The sequence below is a fragment of the Arvicola amphibius genome, chromosome 3 (assembly GCF_903992535.2).
Source record: "Arvicola amphibius chromosome 3, mArvAmp1.2, whole genome shotgun sequence".
NCBI lineage: Eukaryota > Metazoa > Chordata > Mammalia > Rodentia > Cricetidae > Arvicola > Arvicola amphibius.
In genome coordinates, this window is record NC_052049.1 from 148,535,219 (window position 1) to 148,556,914 (window position 21,696).

The window sequence follows — 21,696 nt, forward strand, 5'->3', positions numbered from 1 at the left end:
CTTTGACAACACAATATAGTTGCTGTATCACTTTATATCAATGTAGCCTTTCAAAGGCTTTCCTGGTTTACCCTGGTCTACCCTGGTCTACTCAGTATTCTTTAGCCACTGCTGCTTTTCTCATCTCTGACCCTTGGCTGTGGGGGTTGTTAATTTTGCTAGAATTTCTCCCCCTCTGTTGATCCTTTGTCCCTCTTCTGTCTCATTCAGTTCCCTGCTGGGATACTTTTTAGTTCAGCTTATTCATTCTCCTGCTTTTTCTGTTTGACTCATTGGGAACCTTGATTTCTCTTTCTGTATTCTGAAACTTTATTCCAGCCCTTCCCCCACACATACATACATACATACCCACACATATATATGTATGTATGTATATTGTTTTATTTAAGATGTTTAAAATATATAGTTATTTTGGTTAGGCAGAAAAATCTAACCAACATAAAGGGTGGAGCATAAAAATATATCGTTACTAAAAATTATGTTTGAAAGTTTTAAAATCAGTTTTTGAAAATAGTATTAAGAAACTCTGTATGCAAAAACTTCTGTATTTTTGAGTTTGAATGTACATGTCATCTGGAAAAGGGGAAGGTTCTGGGTCCTTAGACTGGTACCCTAGTGTAAACAAAGAATGCTTATGGTATCAGTTACATTTTTTGAAAAAAAATTAAAAATGTTTTAGATTGGAGTAGAGTTACATCACTTTCCCCTCCCCTTTCCTCCCTCCAACCCTTCCAATCACTTCCCTCAAAGTTCTCCCATGTTTTTTCCAAGTTGATAAACTCTTTTCTTTATTATTGTTATACATGTACATCTACACACACACACACACACACACACAACCTGCTAGTCTGTGTTGTTGTTTGTATATATTAATTATATTGCTTCAAGACTGACTACTCTGCATTGGGAAACGAATAAGGGAGCTTACTTCTGGGAGAGGCTAATTCTCCTTCTTCCAGAACTCATTAATTGTCTACAGTTCTTTTTTTAGGGGTGAAACCACACAAAAATTTCCCCCTTCTACATTAATGTATCTGCTGATATTGCTACTGTTCAAGTCTTGTTTATGTGGCTATTTCTAGGAGAGACAGCTTCACAGCAGTCTTCTTGGCGTTCTTACAGTCCCTCACCCCCTCTGTGACATTTTTGGGGCCATAGATAGAGGAGCTGAATGGTCACTTTCTTTGTGAAATTGTTTTCCCAAAACTTGTATTAAAACTATGATATTACCTTTAAACAAATGGTTCTATTTGAAATGAATACTCTGCCATTTCTAGACAGCCTTCAATAGAAGATGTTCATCATTCACTCTCACCTTGTTCCCAAATACTTTTCCAAGTGGAGTAAATATTTTTTTGATTCACACTATGACTGTTTTGATATCTTGAAATAGATTTAATTGAAGTGAAATTGGTGGGAATCCTGGATATTCTGGATGAAGAAAATCGCCTCCCCCAGCCAAGTGACCAGCACTTCACCTCAGCGGTTCACCAGAAGCACAAGGACCATTTCCGACTCTCTGTGAGTTTGCCATTCCAAAATGCAGCTTCTCCTGGGAAGAGAAGTCTTTAAGAAAGCAACTACACTAGATCTTGCCAACAGCTAGAGTCAAAAGTTACCCAACGACTAGAGCAAGTAGGGTATAACCAGCAGACATTTCCTATGGATGGCCATAAAAATATGTGTGCGCGTGCACACATGTGGTCCACACACGTATTTGAGAGTAAAGCTTTAGCTGAGTGCTGTAGCGGAGGGAAATGATACTGCACTGGTAGGAAGATCAGGTAGTGCAGAGGGAAGAAGAAACAAAGCCATCAAATCACATAAGTGCCCAGGTTGCTGAACTGCTTGCTATTGGCTCTTGAGTCCTTTGGGAGTGAAAGTGGAGCTGTTCTCTGTGACCCTGGCATTTGTGGCTGTTTAGACAGTTTTCTGTGTTCCTCCAACTCTGTTCTTGTCCCTCCACTAGCCATCGTCTCCTGAGACAGGGCAGACATAGCTTCACCCTGAGTGCACAAAGCCGGACCAGCACAGAAATGCTGACTTGAGTTCTAGTCGTGAAGGTAGATGCTGCTTCGTGGCAGGGAGAAGAGCAGCAGGGCTCTCCCCTCTTCCCTCAAAAGAAGACAGAAAAAGCAACGAGAGAAGCTGCTTAGAGTTGCTTAGGACTTAGGGTACAAGTTGGCAAGTGCCTCCACTAACTGTGTGTGTTTTGAAGTTGTGAGATAGTGTAGTGGTCACTGCTTTGATGAGTCAAGCTGCTTAAATGAATGGTAACAAAGATGCTCATTTGTGTTCCTTAATAACAGAATGACAGTGCATATACACACCAAATGTTACTATAGACCCATTAATACGTTAAAACAGAGGCAAAGACAGTTTCAAATCCAATAAAAAAATTGACAAAACATCAGTGGGATATAGATTCAGTGGCTTACTGGAAAAATACATGTTCAGGTCCTCAGAACCACCTTTTCTATTAGCCCATAGCTCTTATATGTCCCCAGCAGTTAGCATAATGGGCAGCTTGCTTCTAGTACTTTGGTGGGAAGCAGCAGAACAATATGTATCCTTACCAAAACGTCTGCTAATATTGAAGCTGAGTAGCCAGTCTTGCTTGTTTATGGCTGTTTGATGTGTGGCCTATGATGCATGGTTGCCTCACCAAGAGTGCTGATCTCAGTCAATATATTTGTGCCCAGCGTACTCCCAGAGGTGTGTAACTTAAAGACGGCAAGCTCAAGCATCAGGAATGAGGCCCGGCTGCTTTTCTCAGGGAGAACAAGCAAGAACAAAGCAATAAATCCAGATTTACATAGGCCATTAGTTTTGCTGTTTTTTTTTTAAAACTAAGTGTGATGGCCATTCATGGAACACTGAACACACTGTCCCAGTGCTTTTACTTGGATGACTTTATTTAATCCTCTTAGTATCCTTATGCTACAGATGAGAGACAGACGAGGGAGGTGGATGGCATGCCTTGATGGCATGTGAGGCTTGGTGACTTAGGAGGCAGGCAGGGTGGTATGGCAGCAGAACCTCCATTCTGGTTCCTAAGTGATTGCCCGTTCTCTTTTCTAAGGGCTCAGACCTCGGGTCCACGGCTTAGTCCATTTTAAATGCTATGATCTTTTTCCCTTTGGGTTAGTTTTTAGAGACAGATGTGATCACATATGTGGAAGTAGTTTGGAAAGTTTAAATAATTCAAATATGTGATACTGTAGTTAAAGCTTCCGCCCTAAAGTGGCATAGTTCCCTTGAGGTAGTTCCAGGCTCACTGTGTAGAGTGTTAGGATGGTTGGTTTGAGACACCAGAAGTGTCCTGTGCTGACCTCGTGGTTTTCTTCCTGGCCACACTTCAGAATCAGCCTGTCTGCATACCATGGGTGCGGGAGGTGTAGATCCTCGGAGTGACTCTGGTGAGTGTGAAGACCGAGTGACTCTGGTGAGTGTGAAGACTGAGTGACTCTGGTGAGTGTGAAGACTGAGTGACTCTGGTGAGTGTGAAGACCGAGTGACTCTGGTGAGTGTGAAGACTGAGAGACTCTGGTGAGTGTGAAGACTGAGTGACTCTGGTGAGTGTGAAGACTGAGTGACTCTGGTGAGTGTGAAGACCGAGTGACTCTGGTGAGTGTGAAGACCGAGTGACTCTGGTGAGTGTGAAGACCGAGTGACTCTGGTGAGTGTGAAGACCGAGCTTTGGAAGCAGGTGGTTAAGTTTAGAAAATCTGCAACTCTGTTTGGTATTTGCTTTCAAATAAACTTTTACTTTTAAAAAGATTTTATTTTTATATGTGTCCCTGGGTAAATACGTGCACATCAGGGTAGCGCCTGCAGAGTCCAGAAAAAGATGTCAGATCACATAGAGATGCAGTGGTTTGGGGCTGCCAGACATGGGTGCTGGAAGCCAAACTCAAGTCCTCTGGAAGAATAGGAAGCACCCTTAGCCAAGTTTTTGTGTGTGGCAGGCATGAATGTGTATTTGTTTTGTATGTGGAATTCATCCATATGTGTATATTTTGTGTATGGCATTCATGCATGTATATGTTTTGTGTGTGGCGCATGTATATGTATATATTTTTTGTGCGGCAGGTGTGTGTATTTGCTTTATGTGTGGCATTCATACATGTTTGTATGTCTTGTGTGTGACATGCATGCATGTAAATATGTTTTGTATGTGACAAGTGCACATGTATATGTTTTGTGTGTGGCAGGTGTTCATGTGTGTATGCTAATTGTATGGCAGGGATGTGAATGTATATTTTGTGTGTAGGAGGTATGCATATGTATATGTTTGTTTCAGGCATGTATATATATATATATATATATATTTTATGTGTTGCATGTGTGCATGTGTGTATGTTTTGCATGTAGGAGTTGTACATGTGTGTATGTTTTATTGTCACAGGCATGTGTGTCTGTTTCCTGTAGAGCAGGTGTACATATTTGTATGTTTTGGTATTATAACAATTTTTTTCACTAAGGCATAAGCAACTGTCGATTAAATCCCACAAGTATTTTAAAGTGTATTTGTATTTAAAAGTAGTGTAATTATGAAAAATGTGAAATTCTCTTATTACTCTTGGTACTCTGCACTTGGCATTATCTAAGGAAAGTGACTGACTGTTTTGGTGATGCAGTGACTTCTCTCTGTACTTTTCCCTTAGATTCCCAGGAAGTCTAAGCTGGCCGTACACAGGAACCTGAGAGACGACGAGGGTTTCATCATCCGGCACTTCGCAGGGGCAGTGTGCTATGAGACGGTGAGTGTGGCATTGCCATTGCTCGGGAGAAAGCAGCTGACGCTGAGCCACACTGCCCTGTGGTAGGCTCTGGGCATTTAAATCTGAACAGTTTCAGAAATTCAGTTTCTTGATGCACTGGTCACCCTCAAAACGTGAAATGCCCACATTGACGTGGCGGGCTATCTTGGTCAGTAGGAAAAGGGAATATTTGCATTTTCTAGAAAATTCCATGGCACAGAGCTCAGTTAGGGGATGTTTATCACAAGGCAGATGGAAACATTTTATTTGATTTTTTTTCAGACCCAGTTTGTGGAGAAAAATAATGACGCACTACATATGTCTCTTGAATCCTTGATTTGCGAATCCAGGGATAAGTTTATACGGGCCTTATTCGAATCATCCACAAATAACAGCAAAGATACAAAACAAAAGGCAGGAAAACTCAGCTTCATCAGCGTGGGAAACAAGTTTAAGGTATTTGTGCTAAATAACTAATTGAAGGCTTTTTGGGTTTTGTGGTGTATTTGGGCTATATTTAAAATAAAAACCATTGTTTTGTATTGTGAAGTGGATGATGTAGATCATGGAAGTGCCACAGGCATGTCGCAAGAGAAGACCCTGTGTTATCAATGCTTGTATGTACGATCTAATTGTGGTTGTAGTAAGCGGGTATACAGAAATGCTTATATTTTCAGACTGTGTTTGCATACAGCCTATCCGATTAATTCTCCTAATGTTCTTGCTTCTGGGTGACCTGCAAACCTTCTCTTTCCCACGTGTTTTCTGTTTCCTTCCTCATTCAGCAGTTTTGTTTAGCTGCAGTAGTTCAGCTCGGGATGGCTAGAGAGGACTAGTTGAGTTGAGAGGAAAAGCAGGCACATCCGGGGCTTCAGGTAAATGATCACCTTCACAGACTTCTGTGCACAGCATGGCTGCTATGTTAAAGCGCCCGTCTCAAGTTCACGGTTCAGCTTGTGATTCATTGTCAACGCATTTCCTCTCACGGCATCATGGGCATGTGTGTTACAGTAAACGTTAGCTAAACCCTTTGATAACTTCTATAAAAGAGAAGCGCTCTGGGGTGGCAGACTCTTCAATTCGCTTATCTCATGTTAAAGAATAATTTATTTTATTAATTTTGAATCAAAAGCTAATTCTTTAAAATCTAACAAGGAATGTTTTAAAACAAGGTGTGTTTTAGTGATAGAATGCTACTAATTGCTTGTAATTATGGTTCAATATTGCTTATATTTATTGAATAGATAGAAAAATTAAAAACCCTTTAATAAATAATTATAATGTATAGAACAAAGAAATATAATTAAATTTTCTATATATTTTCAGTAAGTATCATTGTATTTCCTATAAAACTGCATATTGCCTTTGAAATGTATACTATAGATATTAAAAATGATATAATTAAGAAGAGTATTTCTATAAAGCAGTGGTTTTCCACCTTCCTGATTCTGTGACTCTCTACTACAGTTCCTTATGTGTGGTAAACCTAGGCATAAAATTATTTTCATTGCTACTTCATAACTGTAATTTTGCTACTGTTATGAATCATGATGTAAATATATGATATGCAGACTATCTGACATGTGACCCCCGTGGAAGGGTCAATCAAACCCAGAGGGATCGTAACCTACAGGTTGAAAACTGCTCGTGTGAAGAGCATTGCGTTGCTAGCTAGTAGCACAAACTTCTCAAATCCTTTCTGGGTCGAAATGGGCCCTAACCTGGGCTTGGTGACACATTCCTGTAATCCCAGCCCCGGGGAATTAGGACAAGGAGGATCAGGAGTTCAAGGCTAGTCTCTGGTACCTGGATCAAGATCAACTCAAGCTGTGTGAGACCCTGTCTCAAAGCCAAAAACCAAAACAGACAAACAAAACAATAACAACAAAAACAACAAAGAGGAAGAATTGGCATGAATCCCGCATCTCTGACTTGATAATCTAAAAGCTAAGTTTCTTTTTAAAGCTTTCAAAATATAAATATTGAAGAAAAATGTAAAACATTTTTAGGTAGCTGAATTTAAAGGTTTGAATTTTGTTTAAGATATATTAATTATATAAGTTCTTGATTTACTCAGGGAGCAATATTTTTATCTGGACATTTTATAGCATAGTTGGTTTGAAAATAGCTCCTGGGCTAGATGTGGTGTCATGGCTCCTGTGGTCCCAGGTGACTCAGGAGGCTAACAAAGGAGGATCACTTGAGCCTGGGCATCCGGGGGCCAGGCTGGGTAACATGACCATCTGACCTCTCCTCAGAAAACACAACACAACATCTCATATGAATATAGTACTATTGCTAGTAAAAGCATATTTAAAATGATAGGCAGCATACATAACCTTTAACTGGAGGAATTTAATATCTTGTAACTGTTTATCCATAACAATGTCTACTTTTTGCATCGACTGCAAAAACTCTTGAGTGATAGGAATAAAATATTCCACATACGTTTTTCTCTGATATGGTTTAAAATGAAGTCTCTTTAGTATCATTTTTTATTTTGAAACAGGGTCTCATTATGTAACCCTGACTGATCTGGAATTCACAATATATACCAGGCTGTCCTTGAACTCACAAAAATCTGCCTGCCTCTGCCTCCTGAGTGCCAGGATTAAAGGCATGTGTTGTCATTCTGGGGTAGTATGAAATCTTAACAGGACTCAACTTTAAACACACTTCAATAGTTCATTAAATTAAAAGTGAGTTGTGTAAGACAAACACAAAGCAGACCCCGTTTCAGTAGCTCTCCAGTTGTCCAGGCTCCATTTCAGTAGTGCTTCCGTTATCCAGACTCCAGCTCCAGCCGCACTTCAGTTATCCAGAATCCATGTCAGTGACACGTTAGTTAGCCACTGCATGGGGACCAAACATGTTCTACCACTTACTGGAAGTAAGTGGTGCTTTAGGAAGAGTAATATTTTTGTTGGAGATCTTATTTAATTATAAACACAAATATCTGCATCTTTAAAAATCAAATATAAAGGGTTAGAGAGACAGCTGAGAAGCTGAATGTGCACTACTCTTGCAGAGGACCCAAGTTCTGTTCCCAGCACCCACATCGGGTGATATACGTGCACCTGTAACTCTAGTTCCAGGGGATCTGAAGCCTCTGGCCTCTGAGGGTAACTGCAACATGTACACACGTATACATAAGTAACATCAAATCTAAAAACAATTAAATAAAAAACCACGCGAAGCCTGATTTGCCAAGGGTGCTTCTTGCCCCCTGTCTTTGGCTGGTGTTAATGGACGTTCTTTTCTGTTTGCTCAGCTGATGCTCTTTAGTTTTTCCTTCTACTCTTCTGACTTAGGCCCATTTTTTGGAGCAAAACAGTGAACTCTGTCTCTGGATTAAAATGAGGGGACTTATAACTGTTGTTTTCTCCCCAAAGAGGCTGTTGGTGTGCATTTCAGTTGTCTGGGGGTACAGACTGAGGTTGGCCAGCTAGTTTTGTGCATGTGACTGTAATCGTCTGTCAATGCCATGATAACTTTTTAAAATTCTAGTAACACGTTTACTCACAGCAAGAGAAAGAATGTTGATCTCAGGGATTTGCCATTACTAGCTCCGTGTTCTCAGACCCATCAGTTGTTATCCCTAGGTCTTAATACCTGTATCACGAGGCTAATAATCTGTCCTGAATTAGGTTCATCATGCTGTATTATTCATTGGATTAAATATAACAATGCTCATGAAAAGCTTTCTTCGAGCATCACCCTGCTCACGGAAGAGCATTCAGCAAAGCCTCCATGTTGCTATTAATTATAGCTATGCTGAACACAATATGTTAATTTAAGAATTAACATCTTAATTTGTATTTTCCAAGTAGCATAATAAGCATTTCCGTGTAAAACTGCTTCGCGGACTAGCAAAACAAACATAATTTAAGTACACTGAGCCAGGGTAAATTATAATCAGCATTGTGACACTAGGAAAGCGTGGTTAACTGTATTCATTGTGAAAAATATTTTCAGGAAACTGTTCGAGTTCTAAAAGCACTTGAAATATATAACATTTTAAACTAGGGAAGAGAGTTTCTGAAGCTAGATAAAACAGTTTTGTTTTGCTGTGCTGCATGAACTAATTAATGCTGGTGTACAAATCGTGCTCATTTTAAACATCTCAGCCCTCACAGCATGTGACACGGTGGTGCCTCATTTGCCACATGTTCAGATACTGTGCTGCAACGTTGATGCTGAGTACACCCCCCGTATCGTCACTTGCGCTCACTCATGGCTTGTATAATTTCCCTTATTCATCTCATTTGTGAATGTGCCCCTCATTTCCAGCCTTAATTATATGAGTTCTGTGTTAGTAATGGAAGTTATTGTCCTTGACATTTTATTAGCCATGTTGCATGACGCTGCCTGTTACAGAGTTTCTGTGCCAGGAGGTTATTATATGTTACATGTGGATGTTTTTGCATGTTATTTTGGTCTCATATTGTAGAGTTAATATTAACTCATTTCCATTGTGCTATTTGACTTTTTTGAAATAATCTTATCTTTCTTTTCTAGACACAGTTAAATTTGCTTCTGGATAAACTCCGAAGTACTGTGAGTATATTTAATAAGAAAGCAGGGTTTTTAAAAACTTTTTATTGTTTTTATTGAGCTATATATTTTTCTCTGCTCCCCTTCATTCTTTCCTCTATCTTCTCCCATGATCCCTACGCTCCCAATTTACTCAGGAGATCCTGTCTTTTTCTACTTCCCATGTAGATTAGATCCATTTATGTCTCTCTTAGGGTCCTCATTGTTGTCTAGGTTCTCTGCAGTTGTGAATTGTAGGTTGGTTTTTATTTGCTTTAGTCTAAAAGCCACTTATGAGTGAGTACATGTGATATTTGTCTTTCTGGGTCTGGGTTACCTCACTCAATATGCTGTTGTCTAGATCCATCTGTTTGCCAGCAAATTTCAAGATGTCATTTTTTCCCATTGTGTAAATGTATCACATCTTTTTTTTTTTTTTTATCCATTCTTCGGTTGAGGGGTATTTAGATTTTTTGCCAGGTTCTGGCTATGACAAACAATGCTGCTGTCAACATAGTTGAGCACATGTCCTTGTGGTATGATTGAGCATTCTTTGGGTATATACCCAAAAGTGATATTGTTGGATCTTGAGGAAGGTTGTTTCCTAATTTTCTAAGAAATCACCATACCGATTTCCAAAGGGGCTGTACCAGCTTGCATTCCCGCCAGCAATGCAGGAGTGTTCCCTGTATCCCACATCATCTCCAGCATAAGTTGTCATCAGTGTTTTTGATCTTGGCCATTCTTACAGGTGTAAGATAGAATCTCAGAGTTGTTTTGATTTGCATTTCTCTGATGACTAAGAATGTTGAGCATTTCCGTAAGTGTCTTTCAGCCATTTTAGATTCATCTGTTGACAGCTCTCTGTTTAGGCCTATTCCCCGTTTTTTTATTGGATTATTTGAAGAAAGTATGTTTTTAAAATGGTCTTCTGAAACGATTATTAGTGGTTATCCAAGTAAGCACAGTAACCCTGGGATAATGAGAGGTATCTTTTAAACCACATTCTCTTTCAAAAAGAAGTTGATTTTTAGAGGGCTGGAATTTAGTTCAGTGGTAGACTTTTACCTGGTAATCATGATGCCCAGGATGCCATCCCCAGTGCACACCCACAGCAACACCCAGTTACACCCACACCCCAAACCCCCACACACCACAGCCATACCACACAGCCACACTGTCAGCTTTTGAGATGGTAAGGTGTTTATTAGTTTTTTTTTTAAAGAAAGGCCAAGTATGCATGCGAAGTGAAATTATTTGGAAGTTTTTGTTGTTAATAAATGAAGATTTCAGAAAAGTGAAAATAGTAATTATAAAAAAAGAGCAAATATTTTAATATTAAAGATAAAATTAATTTATTATAGTAATATTCTTCAGACAGGGCAGTGTGCTGCAGACAAAAATGAACATATATTTTTCTGTCCTTTATAAATGATAAATGTCAAACTTACTACAAGTTCATCTTCTAACTACATTTTGTTGATTCACCTTGATATTGTTTTTCTAGTTGTGTTTTGGTGGTGTTGGCATTGAACATAGGATCTTGCACATGCTATACAAATACTCTGCCACTAAGCTGTACAACTGGCCCTTGGCTGTTTTTTTTTTCTTACAGTTTTAGACAGGGTCTCCTTATATAGTTCAGGCTGTCCCTGAACTTACAATTAGCCTGTCTTTGCTGCAGTGCCCTGGGGAATACAGGTGTGACTCCCTATACTGGGGTTCACTGCAGTGTTTGAACTGAAAAACAAAACCCATCTAGAGAGAAGTCCTAATTGCTGAGTATAGTGGCACATTCCTGGCAATCCCAAAATTTGGGAAGTTGAGGCAGGAGGCTCTTAATTTTGAGGCCGCCTTGGCTCGCATAGTGAGAGTCTGTCTTTATAATGCAAAATGAAAAAGAAAGACAGTGGATATTTGGGTTATAGAAAAGTTGTAATTCCAAGGAAAGTCTTAGTTTTTATACAAACCGCAGAGTTCAACTTCATGCTTTTCCCTTTAAGGACCAGTCATTTCCAACAGCCAAATGTCCATTCTGTCCTACAGTTACTGCTTTACTTGCTGATGAGTTTGCCTTTGGAGCCATCCAGAAAATCGTGAAGTTTCTGAATCTAAAATATTTGACTCCTAAGAGCTAAGCATTTTGTTAAAAGATACAATATCTTTTTCTTTGAGAATTTTGTACAAGTGTATAATGTATTTGGTGGAATTCCCTCTCACGGTTCCTCACGAGCCAGGCATCTTTAAATGCTGTCTGGTGGAGGGGGGTGTTTTATTTTCACTCCCCAAAGACTGGGCTGCTCTAAAATCACGAGATGGTTGTGGTTTGGGGAAACATGCAACCCAAGTGTCCGTGGTGGTCATCGTTGTTGAAATAACTATTCCGGGTTCTATGGTGGCCACTTTGAAGAGAAGCATCTGTTTGGATGTCTGCTACCTTATCTTCGTACACAGTACTTGCACTGTGGTACAAACAGTATTCCTTCTGCCTCATTCAGCAAAATATGGTCACCACATGGAAGCCCTTAAGTTTTTAAAAACACTGCTTAACAAGCAATACACATAGCGGTGCAGTTCGGGGCCTGTATCTTTTTGAAGTTGAATGAAAATAGTGACTTACATTTGTGTTTTGTTTGCTTACATTTTGGCCAAAATTCCCTTCGCAGCCTCTATAGAGGCTTCTAGTTAAGCGGTAGGATGTTTGCCTGTGTGTACAAGGCCTGACCCTGAAAAACAAAAAGCCAAACCCTCTGTGAGAAGATAGTTAAGCCTACAGAGCGCACTGTTTAAATGTAATGAAATACTTTGCAGTGAAAGACTTTTTACAAAATGACTTTTGACAGTCAAAACTAAAATTTCATCTTGCTAATATTTAGTCATAATATAGTTATTAATTTTAACGTTCAAATTATAGAAATATGATAAAATTCTAAATTCCTAATTATTTTGTGTCATTAACGTTAGTGTGCTGTGGGAGTTGGTGGTATTCAAAGATGATAGAAACATATAGATGCTGTATGTACTATCTTAAAAAGTGCTTCTTATTCTTTCAGGGAGCAAGCTTCATTCGCTGCATCAAACCCAACTTAAAGATGACAAGCCACCACTTTGAAGGCGCCCAAATTCTGTCTCAACTGCAGTGTTCAGGTATTTCCATAGTTTCAGAGTCTGTCATAATCTCTGCAAGCAGACAGCTCACCACCCCTTAATTTTGAGCAAAGCACAGGAGGCAGATAACTTGAGCAACATCGACTTCTCTTTTTTGTTAAGTAAAACACATATAGAGAACTTGTTCCTGGCAAACCCGGATCTCCACGCAGGCTGCTTCGGGCAGCAACAGCCCACACTGGTTCCCATTCCCCACACAACTGGGTTAACTGGGGGGTTGGTGTCCTTGCTTCTCCTCCCCCACTTGCGGGGGGTGGAGGGATTTAAACAGGATGAAGCCTTTGGGCTCTGTGGCACTTTCATGAACTTTATTAATCTGTCACCTCCAGCCCCAGCCCTGACTTCACCCAGTCACAGAAGCCTCAGGCACTGACTCTTGGTGCACAAGCATCCCAGCCATGGCTGCTGCCCTGCCCTTTCTGCATCCCAGCCATGGCTGCTGCCCTGCTCTTTCTGCTGCTCGGTTTGGTCCAGCTCAGGCCCTGCTGCCTCTCAAACCCACTGTTCTCTGACCTCATTCTGGTCCTTTCAGAGGCCGACTTAGAGCGAGGCTTCAGAGCCCCGCACATAACTCTGTATTGCAGTCCTCCCAGATGAGGCAAGCTTCAGTTTTCCTGACCTCAGGATTTAGCTCTAACTCTTTTCTCTAAACTGGTGCTCTCCTCATTTTTACAGGGCCAGAAGGCCAGCCAGGTAGGCACCACTTAAATTCACGGTCACTGACCTTTTGGGGCTCTCAAACCTCTCCTGTCTAGTTTCCCTGCTCCACGTATTTCTGCAGAGCCAGCTAGCCCCCTGTCCCCAGGGCACTTGCTCCCTTAGAGCTCTGCCAGCACACAGCCCTTTCTCTTCCTAAAAGCCACCAAGCTAGTGCCACCTGGATGCTGCCAGATACTTCTGCTTGTCTGCACCCCCCTCACCCGCTCCTGGCCTGTTAAAAGCAGGAATCTCCGGTCCCTGCTGTAGTCTCTTCCTGCCTCAACTGAGTCAGCAGTGCTGATTAAATGAGGGCCAGGCCCTGTGAGACTCTGCCCCCAATCCAATAAGACACACTGGGCTCCCTCTGTCACTCACATGGCTTCTCCTTCACGGATCTCCTTCCTCCTGTTTTTCTCTAGATCTTTTTCTCTGTCGCTCTCCTTTGGATTTCTCTGCCTCCTCCTTCTGTTCCTTCTGTAACCCCTGATGTTACTCAGTGTGGTAACCAGGAGATTGACACCACCATGAGTTCTTAAGCATTTGAAATAAGACTGATGGGACTCCTGTAGAAATTATTTAATTTTTTTTTTTTAGTACTAAAACGAAGCAGCTATGTGTGCCTAATGCCAGTAAGGACCTGTGGCTAGAGTGGTTGTTGTGTTGGGTAGTGCAGGACACGTTCTGTCTTGTTCCTGTGATCAACAGTGAATGCTGTTGCTTCCCAACCGAAGCTGACGCCTTCTGTCGCTTGCTTTCTTACTGCCGTCGCCCGTGTATCCTTGCATCTGCTCGATGCATTGGAGACATGTGTGACATCGTCATTCCACAGTTCAGCGCTGACAAGCCTTCCTTCTTCCTGCTTGCATGCTCTGATGGCTCCCGATGACCATGGGGTGAAGAGTGCGATCCTTGTGCTACGCAGACTTGCTCTTAGTGCTCCATTCCCTCCCATCGCGGGGTCTATGTACATGCTACTTTCTGCCAGGACGTCGTTCTTTCATCCTTCATATGTCGGCTTAGTGACTGCTTCCTGTGAAAGCCAGCCTTGATCCTGGCTCCGAAGTGGGCTTTGTTCATGGTGCTGAGGTCTGGCATCTTTAATTTCACAGTCATAGTTGCAGATTTTATGTATACTTGAATAGTTCTTCATGAGCTTGATGAGCTGTCTACTGTGCATCAGTCTGCTAGTATAATTATTATATATAATATATGTGTATACTTTATATATAATACATGCATATATATTATATATAATTATTTAAAGTTTCCCTCTAGGAACTGTGTTTTGGCTTTCTCAAAGTCCTGGTCTTTCCAGTGTGTATTAAACTAATTCATCATTGAATGGAATACACAGTCTATCAGATAAAAAACTTTATTTGTGATTAATTTTGAACAAATACTAGAAAGCCAACTAATATACTTCTGCATATAATAATGAGGGACTCTTTTTGCTCAGTAACTGCATTTGTTTGAAACCCTTTGCATGTACATTACAGATGAGTCCGGTTTCTAGCATGCTCTTCCCCAGGTGTTAATAACAGATAATATTCAGAAAAACACAATAGTGATGTATTTTGTATACTGCCTTTAAGGGTGATTTTCATCACCTCGACTTTGACTTTTTCCCTGGATTTTTAGCATAACGTGCTTTTCTCCCAGCAAGCATCTAGCGTGTAAAGCATGTGGCGCTGCAGTTGTGTGTTTACATCAGCAGAGTGTGAGCTTTCTGGCGAGTTGGTGGGATTCCTCTTTCACACAAGAATGCATTTTAACATGGTTAGCTAGGTTGTAGTTTAACAGTTGTCCAAACTGTGATAGTGCTAACCAAACCTTACTTTTTTCCATACTAGCAGCTCTGAGAACTAAATCTTGTTCTTGCCATTCATGAGTTCAAAGCCAGCCTGAACTACATAGCCCGAGTGCTGGGACTGTAGCTCAGCCCAGTGGTAGAATACTTGTTTTAGCACGTGAAAAGCCCTGGCTCAGTCCTCAGAACTGCAAGGAAAAAAAGCAATTGGTCTCCGTGTGTTGATTTAATCAGTATACACTATGCCTTAGATGTATTTTTATGCTGGTTAGATAAATTCCAGATCCCTAATCAATGTATTATTTTATGAATATAATACAATTTTGATGAATGGGTCTTTATTTCTGTTTTTTTTTTTTTTTTGCTTGTTTGTTTGTTTTTCTGCTGTAAGCAGTGACTGTGGATATTTCCACATGGCTTTGTCCATAAGTGAGAAAATTGTAATTTAGATTTATAAAAGTAGAAATTACCTAAAAGATGAATGTTTCCAAATTACCATCTAAAGCTCTTGTCTTGCCATACTCTCGCACAGAGATTTTATTCTTTTTGCAGTCCAGTTGGCTAGTATTCAATTTGTATAGAAGGGCTGCCTTCCCTAGATTATGTTACAATTAAAAATACACTTATTGAAAATTGTATTTTATTTTTTACATTTTAATTTGTCTAACTGAAATTCATTTTGACATTTGGAATAAAGAAAGGATATATTTTCAGTTTTGTTTCCCACATATTCATATTTTTACCACTCCTAATTTCTTTAATATTGATTTAATAACTACATCTTAATAATTGAAGTAGTTGCTATTATAGTTAAATAAGCACTCACACTAATGCAATCACCAAATTATAGTAATTTTTACTTAGATTTTGTTTTTATGGTGTTAGAGCTGGAACCCAAGGCCTCGTGAGCACGAGCTATGTGCCCTACCGCTGGGCCACACCCCTGCCTCTCAGCACAGTATTTTTTATTGAATAGCCCTACTGTCTGTTGACTTGTGTGACCTGTGTCTGAACACCAAGTCTGAGTGTGTGAAAGTGGTTGAACGTTTTTCTCTGTGTGACATTTAAGATATAGATCCTATTTTACCTTTCCATTTAGGCTTTTTGTTTTGTTTGGTTTTTCTCTTTGGGGGATAATTAATTTAAGACACTCTCCTAGTTTGCTTTCTTTCATCTCACAACCCTGGAGTCAAGCTCCGTCACTGAGGGACGTCAGGACTGGAAGTCAGGGTGGGAACTTGGAGGCAGAATCCGAAGGACAGACTGGAGGAACACGTCCCTGGCTTTCTCAGCTACCTTGCTTATACAATCCAAGACCCCAAACCAACTGCCCAGGGTGGCACTACAGGGGGCTGGGCCCTCCACAACAGTCATTCAGTAAGAAAATGCCTCACAGATTTACCCACAGGCCAGTTGAGGCCATTTTCTCAACGGATGGTCTCCCTTTCCTGATGACTTAAGTTTATTTCAAGTTGACAAAAACCCACCCAGCACAGAAGCCTTTCTACTAAAATTCCTATCAGGTGACTGTCAGGTATCAGGTGACGACTGTCAGGTATCAGGTGACTGTCAGGAGCGCGCAGGGACGATAATAAAAGGAGGGCGTTCTTCCTCTGTAACTCCGACCAGGAAAGCTCTCGTTAACTTGAGGCTTAGACTGACCATTTATTAGCATTAAATTAAAATGTATTAATTTATATGTATCCTGTAGACTCAGCTTCCCAACCAATAGATTAGTTTCTTTAGTAGAAGAGGTCTTATTTTGAGGCTGGGGCTAGAACCTAGGACCTTGGGCATGCAAGGTTAGTGTACTCCTTGGGAGCCACAGCCCCAAACTGGTAGAAGGGTGTGTGCATGCATGCGTACGTGTGTGTGTGTGTGTGTGTGTGTGTGTGTGTGAGAGAGAGAGAGAGAGAGAGAGAGAGAGAGAGAGAGAGAGAGAGAGAGAATGTGATTATATATGTTATATTACACGTAATATTTAAATAATAATTTCTCTTTGGTATTGGTTCTGGGGAAAGTGTAGAAGTAGAGAGAGTGGCCAAATACAGGATTTTGTTTTATATGTGAATTTAAAAAGATAGACATGATACTGGAAACTTCTAGATGGGATGCCTCTGTGGAATGATCAGCTATGCTCATTTTACATGGGATAGACATGATACTGGAACCTTCTAGATGAAATGCCTCTGTGAAATGATCACTGTGCTGATTTTACATGGGATTTCATTGTGGCTGTTTTAAGTGATGAGGAAGTTGATCATACTGACTGGAGGTGTGCTTCCTGCCCAGCGTCTCACCGTGATAGTCTCTCCCTATGTTATCTTTTCATAAACGCTCACTGTAATATAGATGAGTTAGCCTGCCCTTCTGTATTGTGACTGGGAATTATTTGTGCTCATGACTCTAGGTATGGTATCGGTGCTGGATTTAATGCAAGGAGGTTTCCCTTCAAGAGCCTCATTTCATGAACTCTATAATATGTACAAGAAGTACATGCCAGACAAACTTGCAAGATTGGATCCAAGGCTATTTTGTAAGGTATAGATGCTGCTTCAATACAAATTTCTCAGGACAAATCTTTTCTATTAATTTCTAGTTGGAGCTCAATTTTTTAAACCTGTTTTTCAGGCTCTTTTTAAAGCTTTGGGATTAAATGAAGTTGACTACAAGTTTGGGCTAACGAAAGTATTTTTCAGACCTGGCAAGGTAAATCTGTATTTTAAACTTTAGCATATGGTAGTTGGGCTTGGTATGTATTTTCTTGGTTATTAGGAATTGATGTTATTATTACATTATATACAACAGTGTGAAATTATGTTTTATTTCCCACAGTTTTCCTGTTTGGGGGTGTTTCATATTCTGAATTTAAATTTTAGTTTTCATCAGTATTGGAATCAGAACATTGTTGAATATTTTCTTAAATAGGGAATAACCAAATACCTCTAATATTTAAAATTAGTTGAAAGCATTTATAGACTATTTTAATTTATGAGCTAGTTAGGTAGTTCAGCATGTAACCGAAACTGGCCTGGATTTGTCTATCTGATTATCCCAGGCTCTGAAATGCTGGGATTATAAGCATGTGTTGCTTTGCATGGTGAGATTTTATAGTATGTTGGAGTCTTCACTCAGAGAGGGTTTCCCTTGAGTGTGGTAGATATATAAGGTATATGAAATTGGACTGGAGTTTGTACTGACTATTGCCAAATTTTCAGTGAAGGACTGTATACACACCACATATATTAGGTTGTATTTTTTGGCTGACATAGTACTTCATTGAGGTATTCACTGACTGTAGAATACTTCATATCTAACTGTATTCTGTACACAAACACTTAAGTGTTACTATTAACACTGTTCACAAGTGTTAATAATAGCATTTCCACATCCCTAGCATTTAAATACTGACTTAATTATTACATCCTTATAATTGTAAATGTAATTGTATTGCAGCTAAATAGCCAGTTATACTATCACCTCTCTATAGTGTCTTGAGGATACAGTAATTATAATAATCTGATTTTACATTTTTGAGCATGAGATGTGTGTTTTCACGACTGGTAAGGGTTTTTCTCTGTGGTGTCTTTCTCATGGGACCCGTACCATTCCCTATGAAAGATTAAGAAACAAAAGAAGAGATGGATGTTCCTAGTTGGCGTTGCTTTAGTGGTATTTCTCATAAATTCAACATTTCTCTTATTTCAGAGGTATAGTAACTGTTTAGTTAATAGCTGCATAGAGAAAGAACTTGAATTATTTACCTCCAGAAAAATGAAAAGGGGTTGTTGAAAGTTTAAAGGAAGCAGATTCAGAGATGTGTAGTCTTGCTATATCTTTAATGTTTTCATGATTAAGAAACTTTAATACTTCAGTGTGATATTTGGTGAAGAATGGGAATAATTCTGGAATTTGTTAGTAAATAGCAGAAATAATACATTTCATTCATTGGTAGCCAAATATCCATTGCCTTTGCGTGGTCTATCTCTTAGTTGCAATTTCCTATTCTTGTCTAAAATGGGGATAGGTGTTGGGAGAGACAATACTTTGGTGGCTTTCCTGTTATAGATGGCCTTTACTGTCAAGAGCTGTGTGTGTGTCTGAGAATGTAGATGAACTGGCTCAGACACGTTAGCTCTTTTCAACATTTCCCCTCAAATGTCTCTGTAATTAGTCATTTAAGAGTTTTTCCTATTCCTATTTTTGGTGCCTTTTAGGAATAAGTAACCTTCCTGAGCTCCAAAAATTGCTGAAGGACAAAAGAAAAGGGCTATGAAATGTGGCCAAACAAGTTTAAGTTTTCTGTTTGCCCTGTTGGAGTTGGCCTTTAATGATTTTCAGGAAGTTAGATCTGGGACTTGACTTCCATGTATTTTGTTTTCTCCGTTTGAGCACGTTTACCGTTTAATGCTGACACTAAGTTCTCTTACTCCTAGTTTGCAGAATTTGATCAGATTATGAAGTCTGACCCTGATCACTTAGCGGAGTTGGTAAAGAGAGTCAATCTTTGGCTAGTCTGTAGTCGCTGGAAGAAAGTTCAGTGGTGTTCCCTGTCAGTCATCAAACGTGAGTATTCTCTCTCCGGAGTGGTGTCACGTTCTATAATCCCAGCGCTCGGCAGGTTCCTGTAGAAGAATCAAGAGTTCATAGCCCTGGGCTTGGAGAGACGGCTCAGTGCTGAAGAGCAAGGCTGCTTTTCTAGAAGACCTGGGTTTGGTTCCCAGCACCTATATGGCAGCTCATAGCTGCACGCAGTGACATTCCAGGGGATCCCATGCCCTCTTCTGGCCTCTGCAGGCATTGCATGTATGTGGCGCACAGACAGAAAGGCAGGCAAAACATCCATACACAAAGGAAAATTAAAGAAAAAGAAAGTTCAAGGCCTTCCTGTCATACATAGTGAGACTCTGTCTCAGTAACAACCAAATCCAAAGTGCTTACCAAACTGTTTTATTTCACATCAAGATTTGTTATTTCGGTAGTGAGATGGTTTGAGGGATGTTGTGAGTTGTCTCATGGATGCTGCAACTTTGGTTCCTGTTGTGTCTGGTGGAATGGTCCCCCAGTACCTCAGTCAGCATTTTTAGACTTATTTTCATTTTTTAAAGGTCTGACGTTTACTATTTGAGATATGTTCTAGGAGTGTTAATTTCATCTTGTCCTAAGCAATAAAAAATTTACTCCCTTCTTTTTCCCCTTTAGCTCCGTAACTCCCAACCCCAACCCATTTCCTCCAGTTTTAACTGAAGCTTTTCTCCCTCTGCCTAAATGGCACCTACATTAGGTATTCTCAGTAGATGATCTGTGTTTTGTCTCTCTCTATCTCTTACCCACCCCCCCAAGTCTATTTAACTTGAAGTGCGGTGTATTGAACTCTGGACCTTCCAAATGCTAAGCAAGCTACACCCCTGGGTATTGTCTCTCTTTTCTTATTTGTGAAATCTCATTAGTTATCAAATTATGTGGATTTTTGCCTTCAGATATTCTAGGCTATAGCTGGGCTTTCAGTTTGTCTTTCCACCATCTCCTGTCTGTCCCCTCTGAGACTCACTCTCAGGACACTGGACCAAGCTGCTATATTATTTAAATTTAAATTTAAATAAACTATATTATTTAAATCACTGCTTGGTCCATTAGCTCTAGCTTCTTATTGGCTAATTCTTACATATTAATTTAACCCATTTCTATTAATCTATGTATTGCCACGTAGCTGTGGCTTACCAGCTAAAGCTCTGGCATCTGTCTCTGGCGGGGCTACATGGCTTCTCTCTGACTCCACCCTTCTTTCTCCCTGCATTCAGTTTAGTTTTTCCTGCCTAGCTCTGTTCTACCCTATAAGGCCAAGCCAGTTTCTTTAACCAATGGTATTCACAGCATACAGAGGGGAATTGCACACCACAAGTGTGCTAGGAAATTCTAGACAGCAGCAGCTGAAAGATTATTTTCCTGTAGGACTCTTAGATACCATACCTATAATGTTCAATGTGGATTTCCAGAAGGAGGTAAACTGTCTTTTTAAAACTCATTTGGCAGGTTAACTTTTTAAAAGACATAATATTTAATAGAACATTTAATAGAAATATGGCCCAGGACAGTTTGTTAATAGTAGTGTTGTATACTGGAGAATACATTTGAAATATAATGCTAGTTGCATAAATCATTCTTTAAAATAATTTTTAAGAAGTTAAAGGACCATTAGACTTCCAAATTTTGATGACTAAATAACATATTCGTCAAGATTTTATGAGAATTGCTTTGTGGAAATGAATGCGTTTTAAATTTATGTCCTGTTTAAACCAAAATTTTCTGTCATTTTATTTTACTTTTACACGTAGTGAAAAACAAAATAAAATATCGAGCTGAAGCATGCATTAAAATGCAGAAAACCATTCGAATGTGGCTTTGCAAAAGGAGACACAAACCACGGTAAGATGAACAGTGTCTGCAGCTCTCTACAGCGCTACAGTATAAATGGCGGTGCAGTCATGGTGAAGAGCATCTGCGTCCTGTTCTATCTGCAAATGGCTTGTTTGTGCTGTGTTGGAATCGGCTCGTGCGTTACTTCGCTTGGTTCTCTACCAAAGGTTTGAGTGACTGGCAGAAATGTGAGCACTAAGAGGTTGGAATGGAAGACTGAGCAAGACTGCTCTTCTGGTTACTGGATGGTTTGAGTTTCTTGATGATGCCAAGTTAGATGCTATTTTGGAAGATGCTCAATAGCCTGAT

At 39.9% G+C, this 21,696-nt stretch overlaps 1 protein-coding gene across 7 annotated transcripts in view; it reads left to right on the plus strand.

Moving 5' to 3' along the window:
• The window catches only part of Myo6 (myosin VI), a 135,927-nt gene that overhangs the window by 93,763 nt on the left and 20,468 nt on the right, over positions 1 to 21,696 (plus strand). For all 7 annotated transcript variants that reach the window (XM_038321204.2, XM_042054632.1, XM_042054633.1 and 4 more), the window contains exons 16-24: positions 1,394 to 1,521; positions 4,668 to 4,763; positions 5,046 to 5,219; positions 9,282 to 9,320; positions 12,350 to 12,443; positions 17,381 to 17,511; positions 17,602 to 17,679; positions 19,407 to 19,536; positions 21,306 to 21,396. In XM_038321204.2, coding sequence (XP_038177132.1) covers positions 1,394 to 1,521; positions 4,668 to 4,763; positions 5,046 to 5,219; positions 9,282 to 9,320; positions 12,350 to 12,443; positions 17,381 to 17,511; positions 17,602 to 17,679; positions 19,407 to 19,536; positions 21,306 to 21,396 — 961 coding nt within the window. The remainder of the gene's footprint in view (positions 1 to 1,393; positions 1,522 to 4,667; positions 4,764 to 5,045; positions 5,220 to 9,281; positions 9,321 to 12,349; positions 12,444 to 17,380; positions 17,512 to 17,601; positions 17,680 to 19,406; positions 19,537 to 21,305; positions 21,397 to 21,696) is intronic.